The following is a 12,500-nucleotide window of genomic DNA, read 5'->3' as shown; positions in this document are numbered from 1 at the left end:
TCGCCGGGTGACACGTTGACCCTCTTTTCAACCCGTCCTTTTGCCCTTCCGATAAAAGGGCCTTTAAATTCTCATTCTGCTGGGAATTAAAGCAGCTGGGAGTCGTTCCCCCCCCCCAACTCCGAGGGGATGGTTGTGAAACTGACTGGGTCCGGATGCCTGAAGTTTGCCGACGTGCAAAAAAGATGGAAAGGAGCTGGGAGAAAGAGGGCTTTCAAAACAGTGACCGACAGGAGACCGGGAGAGGGGATGAAAGAGACAGTTTGGGGGCTAGTGGTTAAAGCAACAGGTGAGAAACCAGGAGGCTGGGAGTTCTAGTCCCGCCTTAGGTATGAAGGTCGGATGGGTGACGTTGGATCAACCACCAAGACACTGGGAATTCTAGTCCCACCTTAGACATGAAAGGCTGCCTGGGTGACGTTGGATCAACCACCAAGACACTGGGAGTTCTAGTCCCACCTTTCTCTTTTCTTCCTTTCGTTTTAACGTCTCCTGAAAAGCTACTATGGAATGGAATGGAACAGAATATAGACATAGAAGTGCCTGGGTAGAATAGACAACAAGACATTAGAGTTAGAATCAACCTTAGCTTTTTTCCTTTTGTTTTAACGTCTCCTGAAAAGCTACCATGGAATGGAATGGAATGGAACAGAATATAGAATAGAATAAAAATTAGAATAGAATAGAATAGAATGAATAGAATAGAATAGAATAGAATAAAAACAGAGAATAGAATAGAATAAAATTAGAATAGAATAGAATAGAATAAAAATTAGAATAGAATAAAAATTAGAATAGAATAGCATAGCATAGAATAACAGAGTTGGAAGGGACCTTGGAGATCATCTAGTCCAACCCCTTGCTTGGGCAGGAAACCCCAAAGCATTTCAAACAAATGGTTGTCCAATCTCTTCTTAAAAACTTCCCGTGTTGGAGCATTCACAACTTCTGGTGGCAAGTTGTTCCACTGATTCATCGTTCTTTCCTCTTGTTGGTCCATTTTAATGCATTTTAATGTTCTTTCCTCTTGCCGGTCCATTTTCTTTGCAGGGTTTCAATTCTCGCCCTCCCTCCCCAAAAAAGACCTCTGAATCACCTATTTTCTGTTAAAAAAAAATGAGGCAAACAGAGTGCGGGGACGAGGTGGAAGTGAGGTTTGGTTCTGGACCGGATGGCCAGGACTTCCTTTCGCAGCTGTGTGAATAATCGGATCTCCACACCACCCTCTTCTCCTTCCTTTGAAAACCCAGAGGGGGAAAAAAAAAACCCCGATTGAAATGATTCTTCCAGATCCGTTTCCCCCCCCCCTTCCCGCCCCCAGACTCCAAATATGGGCCAATAAATAGATATATACGACCGCAGTCCAGCCCAGAATGGATGTGGGGCTAAGAGAAACATGGGCTTTGCCCCGTTTGACGGAGTTTCTGCCCACGGTTGTTAAGTGAATTGTTTTGCTTGTTCACTCAGTCCAACGATGATTAAATGCATCTCGGCTACTCAAAAGGTCGCGAAAGGGGATCCAGTGCCCTACAACCCCCTCACTCTACACCAGGGGTGTCCAACCTTGGCAACTTTAAGCCTGGAGGACTTCAACTCCCAGAATGCCCCAGCCAGCTGGCTGGGGCATTCTGGGAGTTGAAGTCCTCCAGGCTTAAAGTTGTCAAGGTTGGACAGCCCTGCTCTACACCATTTCAGACAAATGGCCGCCCAGTCTCTTAGAAACCTCCAGTGACCCACAACTTCTGGAGGCTAGCAGTTCCACTGGTTAATTGTTCTAATTTTCAATAAATTCCTCCTTATTGGAGGAACATTGTAATGAAATAATGAGCTATAATATGTGGAAAATAGGGCTCCCATAAAAGTATGTGATTTAATTGAAAAGTAATGTGTTAAACGTTCAAGATATAAATGAATATCAATACTAATGATTAGATTTGTATCATCTTTGATAATATAGTATCATTTTAGAATGTACCAGACAGAATCCCAATGTAACTTATGTGTTTTATATTAAGTATTATAAATATAGGGGAGAGAGATAAAGGCATCATACTCCATATAGTGTACAGGAGAAGTTTTTCTTCTTTTTTAAAGAAGAAAAATAAATGGATGGCTGGAAATAGAACAGACAAAGAATAATAAATATTATGATCTGAATTGAGAGGAGATAATAAAATTGAGAAAATTTAAAAGAGAGGAGAAGTTATATAGAAAATTGAAAATGTTAATAAGATATGAAATGGTATATAAAAGGAATATGAATTTGAATTTGTGTCTGTACCAAGACTTATAACCCGGGACTAAGCAACTTTCAGAAAAGAGATTTTTTATGCTTTTATGTTTTGTGTTTTTGTGTATGTATGTATTGTTTGTTTTGAAGAATTAATAAAACTTGTTTTAAAAAAAATAAAAAAAATTCCTCCTTATTCTAGAAAGAGTGCAGAGAAGAGCAACTAGGATGATGAGGGGACTGGACACTAAACCATATGACAAACAGTTGCAGGAACTGGGCTTGGCTAGAGAAGGACCAGGGGAGACAGGAGAGCAGCCTTCCAATATTTGAGGGGCTGCCCCAGAGAGGAGGAAGGCAGTCAAGCTATTCTCCAAGGCCCCTGAAGGCCAGAGAAGGAACAATGGATGGAAACTGAACAAGGAGAGATTCAACCTGGAAATAAGGAGACATTTTCTGACAGGGAGAACCATCAACCCACGGAACAGAAGTTGCCTTCAGAAGTTGTGGGAGCTTCGTCCCTGGAGGCTTTCAAGGGGAGATTGTACCACCATTTGTCAGAAATGGTGTAGGGTCTCCTGCTTGGGTGGGGGGTTGGACTAGATGTCCTACAAGGTCCCTTCCAACTCTGTTATTCTATATTCAGTGGAACGACTTGCCTTCAGAAGTTGTGGGAGCTTCATCCCTGGAAGCTTTCAAGAAGAGACTGGACTGCCATCTGTCAGAAATGGTGCAGGGTGGGGGGGTTGGACTAGATGACCTACAAGCTCCCTTCCAACTCGGTTAATCTGTCCTAGGTTGCCCTCTCTCCTTGATTCGTTTCCACCCGTTGCTTCTTGTCCTGCCTTCTGGTGCTTTAGAAAATAAGTTGACCCCCCTCTTCTTTGGGGCAGCCCTCAAATATTGGCACACTGTTATCAGGTCACCCCTAGTGCTTTGGAAAATAGGTTGACAAATAAAAACCCCTTTCTTTTTGGCGAAAGCCCCTTTAGATATTCCAATTCGCTTCTGAATATCTGTAGAGCTATTAGAAGTGCCAGCCCCACCTTCCTTGTTTCAATCTTTGGCTCGGCTTCAGATGGCACTTCTATGAAAAGGGGGGAAAGTTGGATTCGGAAAGAAAAGGGGTGAAAAACAGGCCTTAACATTCCTAAACCCGTGGTATCGATTCGCCTGCTGCAAAATAAAATAAAATAAAATAAAATGGATGTCATTCAACTGGAAAGAAAAAGGAGAAAGCAGGAAGGCTGCGAATTTCCAAGAAAAAAAAAAAGGAGTTGGGCAAAAATTCGGGATAATGAGATTGGCAGCCAGTTTGCCAAAGCATTCCCGTTTGCCCCGCCGGGAAAGAGTTTGCTTCGGGATCCAGACTGCAACAAGATCCCAGCTGAGCAAGAAATAAATTTTTAAAAAGTTGAGGGAGGGGAGGGGGGAAAAGGAGGACCTCTGGGCCAGGAGAGCAGATGTGGTGGGTGGCAGACGGATGAGCCAAAGGAAACACTTTCTGAGATAATTAGCTAGGAGGTCGAAAGATCAGGAAGGGAAGAGAAATGGAGTAGCAGAGAAGAAGGAGGAGGAGGAGGTGAAGGGGAAGATGGAGAAGGAGGAGAAGGAGAACATGGAGGGCATGGAGAAGGACAAGGTGGAAAAGGAGAAGGAGGAGGAGATGGAGGTGGAAAAGGAGAAGATGAAGATTCAGGAGGAGGAGGAGGAGGAGGAAAAGATGGAGAAGGAGAAGATGAAAAAGAAGGAGGAGGAAGTGAAGGAGAACATGGAGAAGATGGAGATGGAGAGGAAGGAGAAGATGGAGAAGGAGAAGATGGAGGAGATGAGATGGAAAGGACAAGATGGAAAGAAGGAGGAGAAAGAAGGAGGGAAGAAGAACATGGAGGAGAAGATGGAGATGGAGAAGATGGAGAAGGAGAACATGGAGAAGATGGAAGATGGAGAGGAAGGAGAACATGGAGAAGGAGAACATGGAGGAGAAGATGGAGAAGGACAAGATGGAAAAGAAGGAGGAGGAGGAGGGAAGAAGAACATGGAGAAGATGGAGATGGAGATGGAAGAAGAACATGGAGAAGATGAGAACATGGAGGGAAGATGGAGAAGGACAAGATGGAAAAAGGGGAAGGAGGAGGAGAAGAGAGATGGAGGAGAAGATGGAGATGGAGAAGAAGGAGAACATGGAGGAGAAGATGGAGAAGGACAAGATGGAAAAGAATGAGGAGGAGGGAAAGAAGAACATGGAGATGGAGAAGGACAAGATGGAGAAGGACAAGGTCAAGGAAAAGGAGGAGCAGGAGGAGGAAAGAACATGGAGGAGAAGATGGAGATGGAGAGGAAGGAGGAGGTGGAGAAGGTGGAGAAGGAGAACCTGGAGAAGATGGAAAAGGAGGAGGGGAGAAGCAGGGGAGGAAGAACATGGAGGAGAAGATGGAGAAGGACAAGATGGAAAAGAAAGAGAAGGAGGAGAAGAAGATGAAAAAGGAGAAGATGATGATGCAGGAGAAGGGAGGAAGATGATGGAGATGGAGGAAGAGGAGGAGAAAAACGAACATGGTAGAGGAAGGAGGAGGAGGAGGAAGAAGAAAGTGAGGGAGGAGAAGGAGGAGGAGGAGGACAAAGAGGATCAGAAAAAGGTAGAACATGAGCAAGGAAGATGAAGCCACAGAACTGGACACTGATGAGAACCCTATAAAGACCCCCGATGGGATGTAACCCTGTGGCTTCTATGGGGGGCTGCTCAGAGGGATGTTCCAAAGGCCAGAGGGCCAGAAGATCACCCAACCCCTAATGCAATGTTCTCGAGAACTATTGGAAGACCCTGTTTCCAGTTGGAACCAATCAGAGCTGGAAGGGAAAGAGGGAGCGAGCCAAGGGGGTCAGCGGAGGACAAAGGAGCGAGGGGGAGGGGGAAGCCAGGCGAAAGAGAAAGAACTGTGTGTGGATCTATTGTGATGGGAACGTTGTTGTAAGACGACTGTTGAGAAGACGCTTGTGACTCATGGCTGGAAGGGCGGCTCAACCTCGCATCAACCAACCAGGGGTCTCGCCAATCAGCTGGTTCAGCCGTTTTGGTGGGGCTGGAATCTCCGTGGTTTGGAAAGGATCCACTCATCCCAAAGTGGATCTCTTCCAAACACAGAAGGATCCATTTGCCCATCGCTCCCTCCGTTCCTCCCCCCGCCCCACCGCTTACAGGTATTCCTCAACTTACGACCACAGTGGGGGAGGATCAGAATTTTTTTGGGGGGGGTGGGTTGTTCAGGGAGCGTGGCACCCAATTTTGCCACGTTTTTGGCCACGGTGGCTGAGTGAATGGCTGCGGGAAGCGAATCCTGCTCCCTTCGTGGTCTTTGTAAGGTGGCAGGAAAGGCAGTTGCGTGACCCAGGGAGGTAGCAACCGTCGTAAATACACCCCGCTTGCCAATATCTGAATTTTGATCCCGTGGTCATAAGGATGCCGAATTTTGCTGGGAAGATGAGCCATACAGTTAGCAGAAAGATGGAAAGGAAACAGATGAAGGAAAGAAGAGGGAAGGGAAGGAAAGGAGAGAGGGAAAACTGAAAAAGGAGGAGGAGGGAGGGAGGAAGGAAGGAAGGGATAGAGGTAGAGGAGGAGGAGGAAGGTAGAAGAGGAAGAGGAAGGAGAAAGAGAAGGAAGGAGAAAGAAGGAGAAAGAAGAAAAAGGGGGAAGGTGAATGAGGAAGAGGGGTAAGAGGAAGAGAGAGAGTAAAGGAACAAAGAGAGAAAAAGGCAAAGTGAAAGAGAGAAAAAGAAAGAAAGGAACAAAAATAAAGGAAGAAAAGAGAGAGAGAGAGAGAGAAATAAAGAGAGGAAGAGAGAAAGAAAGGAGGGAACAAAGAGAAAAGAGAGAAGAGAAAAAGAAAAAAGGAAATGGAAGGAAGGAAGGAAGGAAGGAAGGAAGGAAGGGAAAAAGGGAAAGAGGAAGAGATAGAAAGGAACAAAAAATAGAGGAAGAGAGAGAAAGAGAGAAAGAAATAAAGAGAGGAAAAGAAAGGAGGGAACAAAGAGAAGAGAAGAGAAAAAGAAAAAAGGAAATGGAAGGAAAAAACAAAGGAAGGAAGGAAGGAAGGAAGGAAGGAAGGAAGGAAGGAAGGAAGGAAGGAAGGAAAAAAGAGGAAGAGATAGAAAGGAACAAAAAATAGAGGAAGAGAGAGAGAAAGAGAGAGAGAAATAAAGAGAGGAAGAGAGAAAGAAAGGAGGGAACAAAGAGAAAAGAGAAGAGAAAAAGAAAAAGGAAATGGAAGGAAGGAACAAAGAAAGGAAGGAAGGAAGGAAGGAAGGAAGAGAAAAAAGGGAAAGAGGAAGAGATAGAAAGGAACAAAAATAGAGGAAGAGAGAGAGAAAGAGAGAGAAAGAAGAGAGAAATAGAAAGAAAGGAGGGAACAGAGAGAGAAAAAGAGAGAGAGCAAAAAAGAAAAAGGAAGGAACAGAAAGAGAAAAAGAGAGAGAGAGAGAAGGAAGAAATTAAGAAAGAAAGAGAAAGAAGGAAGGAAGAAAAAGAAAGAAAGAGGAAGGAAGGAAGGAAGGAAGGAAGGAAGGAAGGAAGGAAGGAAGGAAGGAAGAGAAAGAAAGAAAGAAAGAAAGAAAGAAAGAAAGAAAGAAAGAAAGAAAGAAAGAAAGAAAGAAAGGCACAGCCAGCTGCCAAAGCTCGAGAGAGACTTTCCCCCGGAGCACAGTCTGCTTCTCCTCTTTCTCCTTCCAGGGGTCTTCACCTCTGGATGCAGCTGCCTTGGGAGCCAGAGTTGGCTTGGCCTCCTTCCCAGTTGGCTTGGGAGAGCCCGGGGGGGTTGGGGGGGGGATAGATTGTGAGAAAATGGGACACTCTGTTCCCAGCAGATCCCGGCCGGTCGGGAAGAGCCGTCGGACGAAGAGACGCATCCTCCCATCATGGTCACCCTCTGACCAGAACCCCTCTGGGATAGGTCAGAATCCCCAGTGACGGGCTGAGGTCCCCCATAAGGCACGTCACCCACCACGTCACTGGGAGGCCATGTCACCCAGAACCACGAAAGCACGACACCGAAAATAAAATATATCCTGGAAGAGGATTCTCACAAATGTTTCCCTAGGCAGGAGGGGGGGAAAAGAGAAAATCGTAGGAATTTCGATGAAAATCCAAGTCGACGGGAACGTCCAAGGACTAGACGTTCTCCTGGTTTCGCAAAGACGGTTGTATCTCCAAGAGGGAGGACTTGATTTCCATACGTTTTGACGTGTTTTGGGGTCCCCGAGCTCACTTCGCTTTGTTTCAGGAGAGAAAAGGGGGTATTGGAAAAGGATAAAAAGGGGGGCCCCATCCCCACCCCATCAAAAGCAGATGAACACCCCTAAAATGTGGGGTGCCGTTGAAAAATCAAGCCTCCTGGTGATTGGCCCAAAATTACCCAGTGGGTTTTCATACCTAAGCCAGAACTAGAACTCACCACCTCCTGATGATTGGCCCAAATTCATCCAGTTGGCTTTCATGCCTAAGCCAGAACTAGAACTCACCACCTCCTGGTGATTGGCCCAAACTCAGCCAGTTGGCTTTCATGCCTAAGCCAGAACTAGAACTCACCACCTCCTGGTGATTGGCCCAAACTCAGCCAGTTGGCTTTCATGCCTAAGCCAGAACTAGAACTCACCACCTCCTGGTGATTGGCCCAAACTCAGCCAGTTGGCTTTCATGCCTAAGCCAGAACTAGAACTCACCACCTCCTGATGATTGGCCCAAATTCATCCAGTTGGCTTTCATGCCTAAACCAGAACTAGAACTCACAGTCTCCTGGTGATTGGCCCAAACTCAGCCAGTTGGCTTTCATGCCTAAGTCAGAACTAGAACTCACCACCTCCTGGTGATTGGCCCAAATTCAGCCAGTTGGCTTTCATGCCTAAGCCAGAACTAGAACTCACCACCTCCTGGTGATTGGCCCAAACTCAGCCAGTTGGCTTTCATGCCTAAGCCAGAACTAGAACTCACCACCTCCTGGTGATTGGCCCAAACTCAGCCAGTTGGCTTTCATGCCTAAGTCAGAACTAGAACTCACCACCTCCTGGTGATTGGCCCAAACTCAGCCAGTTGGCTTTCATGCCTAAGCCAGAACTAGAACTCACCGTCTCCTGGTGATTGGCCCAGAGTCACCCAGTTGGCTTTCTGGCTAAGCCTATATAAAAGAGTAAGGTACAAGGAGGTGCTTAGCTTTGCAAAATGCAATTTCCAGCTGTTGAACTTTTACATTCATTAATTCATTTACTAATTTAATTTATCACATTTATTGTCACCTATTGTCAAGACTTAGACAAGGAGGAAGGGAGCTGGGCGGATGTCCAGGAATCAAGTGATTTATGGTGTTTCTGCCCCCACCTCCCGCAAAAACCTCCAAAGATTTGAAAGCTTTTCTAGGAAAACCCTTGTGGACTAGCAACTTCAGAAAGTTGGGAGTTTTGCATTTCGCCCCCAGAGCAGATCCACTCCCCCCAAAATTGCTTTTCTTTGTGACAATAAAGGACACTTTATTGGGGGGGGGGGAATGAGAGGCAGGGAAGCTGACCACAATTGCAAGATTTCTCACCATCAGCCAGGAAAAAACAAACAAAACAAATCTGGAAATAGGGAATTAAAAAAAAGGAAAATACCCATTTACACACTGAGACGCACACATCAACAGCCCCCTCCCTGAGTGTGAGTGTGTGTGTGTTTGTGTGTGTCATTTCTGCCAACTCATCTGCAATTCCCATCCTTAAATCATCACACAGCCCATCCATTTCTCAATGTTTGAAAAAAAAAAAAAAAAAAAAAAGAGGAAAAGAGTTTTTAAAAAGGGGGGGAAACCCCTTTTTCATCTCTTATTCATAGCATTACGTCTTTTGGGAATCATCCTTTTTTTGACTAAGCTCTGCAAGCCAATGGAAAAGCAGAGGAGGTGGGGCTAAATTGCAGAGTAATTCAATATATATATATATATATGGACATGTATACATCCACACATCTTAAACTCAGAAAGTCCTGAGGATTACAACAGAAGAGAAAACTAACTAACTGGGATCGAGTTTATTCCTTTTTCTTTCCTTCTCTTTTTTTTCCAGTTGATTCTTTTATTCTACCCTCTTCGTTTCAAACGAGAAGAAAAACGAGGGGTGACAATAAGGAGAGAGAGAGAGATATATAGATATATTTTTCCTGGTGCTTTCTAAGATCTGGAAGGAAGAACCGAAGCTTTCGTTTGGCATCCCGCAGAAAACCCGTCAGCTGCAGGAAGGGAGGAAAAAATTTTGGCAGCTAAGAAAAATAAAAGGGGAGAAACCAAATTTCTGTCAAAGCCCATTTTTCAATGGTTTCTCTCGGCAACTTAAAAAGAAATCAAAGCGGAATCACTTCTCATTTGATCTGATTTTTTTTTTTTGCCCCCACTTTGTTAATTTTTTTTTTTAAAATCAATTTCAGAGTTGCAACCAGCAAAGAGAAGAAGGAAATTTGGTGTCTTTGTTCGTTTTTTGAATTTTGTATTTGTCCTTGGGGAAACTTTATATCATCGGCTGCCTTCTTGGCTGCTGGGTGTACGGGTTTTTTTTCTTGATTTATTCCTAGTTTTATCCGACAAGGGTGAGAAATTTTGGGGGTTGCCCCTCTTTTTCTTCTTAAGTTGACTGTCCTCCCCCCAAAAAATTTACCCATGTTTCTTCTTCTGCTCATCGTCTCTTTTAACCTGGCTTGCTCAGCAACCCAAACGGGTCCTTCGAGCAGATACGATGAAGAAATAGTTTATCCTGAAAAATTGAATGCCAATTCTGTTTTGGGGGGTCAAGACTCATCCGGCACCTTGGAGAATGAAAATTCCCTCGATTATAACATGGATTCGGACCGACATCTGTCATTTCGACTGCAGATGTTTGGAGAAGAACTGCTCCTCAATCTAGAGAAAGACCCTAGTTTCTTCTCAAAGGACTTGACCGTCCAATATTTGGGCAGATTGAAGCCGGTGGTGGACACGCCAACTGAAAGGGACAACTACTTCACCGGGACAATCAATTCGGATCCGGAATCGATCGTGGCAATCAACTTCGACGGGACTTCTTTGATTGGGGTGCTGCAATATCGGGGTACTGAATATCACATCCAGCCTCTGAAAGGGGGGACCCTGGACCAGGCGGGAGGAACCGAGGCCCACGTGGTGAGGAAGAAGATGTCGGACAAAGGGGATGGGCCAATGTGTGGGGTCGGCGCGCAGGCGCCGGAGGGCGCACCCAGCGAAGAAGGAAAGCTGTGGGAGAAGATGGGTGCATCTCCCAGGAGAGCCAAGGTAAGTTGAAAGGTCCGCCAGCTTCATTAAGGGGTGGTTGGGCAAGATGTTCAAGGTTTCTCTGGTGGGTTGGGGTCTCGGTTGGATCTTCTGAGGGAACATTCATTGCTAGAGACTTTTCTCTGGTGGGTTGGGGTCTCGGTTGGATCTTCTGAGGGAACATTCAATCTTAGAGAGTTTTCTCTGGTGGGTTGGGGTCTCGGTTGGATCTTCTGAGGGAACATTCATTGCTAGAGACTTTTCTCTGGTGGGTTGGGGTCTCGGTTGGATCTTCTGAGGGAACATTCATTGCTAGAGACTTTTCTCTGGTGGGTTGGGGTCTCGGTTGGATCTTCTGAGGGAACATTCATTGCTAGAGAGTTTTCTCTGGTGGGTTGGGGTCTCGGTTGGATCTTCTGAGGGAACATTCAATCTTAGAGATTTTCTCTGGTCTAGAGTCCCACATTTGGGAAGTAAAAACATTTCTTGGTGTCTCCTCCACCCCTTGGACCCAGTTAACCCTGTGATCCTTCAACAGAGCACCAAAGTCATTGTCAGACCTGGTGGCCCATATCTGGTGCCAAGATTATCCCTCAGATCCAACAGGTTCTTGTCCCAGCAGCTGTCAATTATGGTCTAAACAGGAGATACAAACCTATGATAGCCAGAGTTAACAAGGACTAAAACCGCAATATGACTGAAAGGAAGTCTGATGCTGGCATCTCGTCACCCAACTAGGTAAGCATTAAGGGAATTGGACTTGTAACGTTACCTAGTTGGGTCACCAGATGTCTGCAAGGAAGCCACCAGGAGCACCAAGGACACCGCAGTAAAGACAGACAGCAAAACCTTTCATTTCTGGAAAGCAGCAAAGACAGAAGTCTAGTTCCCAACATGGACCTGAGTTTCCAGAAGTGAGGTGGGACAGACCAGGTGAGGGCACCCCCAAACCAAGATTTGCGCTCATGGGTGACTTGAAAAGAGTTTTACTAGCAAGGTGGAGATCTGTAGCTGAAGACGGGGCCCTCAGATTTATTACGGGAGTTGTTAATATAAAAGAGAAAGCCAGTTTGATCTAAAGATTCAGGCGCCAAGTTGGAAACCAGGAAACAGTGAGTTGTAGTCCTTGCCTTAGATATAAAAAGCCGGCTGGATGACTCTGGGCCAATTGCCAGGAGGCTGGGAGTTCTAGTCCTGCCTTAAGCAGGAAAATCGACTGGGTGACTTTAGGACAATCACCAGGAGACCGGGAATTCTAGTCCTGCGTTAGGCATGAAAGCTGGCTGGATGACTTTGGGCCAACTGCCAGGAGATGGTGAGTTCTAGTATCGCTTTAGGCATGAAAGCCGACAGGATGACGTTGGACCGATCGCCAGGAGACAGTGAGTTCTAGTCCTACCTTAAACAGGAAAGTTGACTAGGTGACTTTCGGACAATTACCAGGAGGCTGGGAGTTCTAGTCTTGGCTTAGGCATGAAAAACCAACTGAATGACTCTGGGGCAATTACCAGGAGATGGGGAGTTCTAGTCCCGCAATAGCCACGAAAAGCCAGCTGGGTGACGTTGACCCAATCTCTCCCTCTCAGCCCAACCCACCTCACAGGGTTGTTGTTGTTGCAGGGGAAAAAACAGGAGAAGGAAGGAAGGAAGTAGATGCGTTCACCTCCTCGGTTGGTTTACAAAATCTTAAGAAAGGCACTCTAAAAACAAAACCAACCGATCGAAATATATCTATAAAAAAATAAAAGATACACAAAGCGGAATAGTGTTTTCCAGGCTGCGTGAGAGACCCCAATCGTCTAATCCAGCCTCGCAGCCTGAACCCGACTTGCTTTAGCGTTTGCTCCGTTTTGGGGTTGGGTATCACTCCCTTTGAACCCCCAAGCTCTCTCCCCCCCCAAAGTGTTGGACAGCTGTACCTGTCTCGTAGCTGGTCGAGAAAAAGCCTCATTTTTCTTCCCCCCGGGGAAGGAAGAACAGCCAGC

General features: G+C 45.8%; 2 protein-coding genes and 1 long non-coding RNA gene across 4 annotated transcripts in view; 2 read left to right on the top strand and 1 right to left on the bottom strand.

Moving 5' to 3' along the window:
* LOC148129522 (uncharacterized) overlaps positions 1-12,500 on the top strand; it is a 268,357-nt gene that overhangs the window by 119,522 nt on the left and 136,335 nt on the right. The window lies entirely within an intron of this gene.
* The window catches only part of LOC148129523 (homeobox protein SIX6-like), a 53,254-nt gene that overhangs the window by 40,242 nt on the left and 512 nt on the right, over positions 1-12,500 (bottom strand). For both annotated transcript variants that reach the window (XM_087943511.1, XM_087943512.1), the window contains exon 1: positions 12,435-12,500. This exon is cut by the window's right edge. The gene's annotated coding sequence lies outside the window, so the exon portion shown is untranslated. The remainder of the gene's footprint in view (positions 1-12,434) is intronic.
* ADAMTS4 (ADAM metallopeptidase with thrombospondin type 1 motif 4) overlaps positions 9,647-12,500 on the top strand; it is an 18,029-nt gene continuing 15,175 nt past the window's right edge. Inside the window, exon 1 of the mRNA XM_087943495.1 lies at positions 9,647-10,536. Within this exon, the coding sequence (XP_087799621.1) occupies positions 9,910-10,536 (627 nt within the window). The 5' untranslated portion in view covers positions 9,647-9,909. The remainder of the gene's footprint in view (positions 10,537-12,500) is intronic.

The sequence above is a fragment of the Notechis scutatus genome, chromosome 14, assembly GCF_049901735.1.
Source record: "Notechis scutatus isolate UNSWTSFEM ecotype Mainland chromosome 14, rNotScu1.2, whole genome shotgun sequence".
In the NCBI taxonomy this organism is placed as follows: domain Eukaryota; kingdom Metazoa; phylum Chordata; class Lepidosauria; order Squamata; family Elapidae; genus Notechis; species Notechis scutatus.
This window is presented reverse-complemented; position numbering and strand designations above follow the sequence as displayed.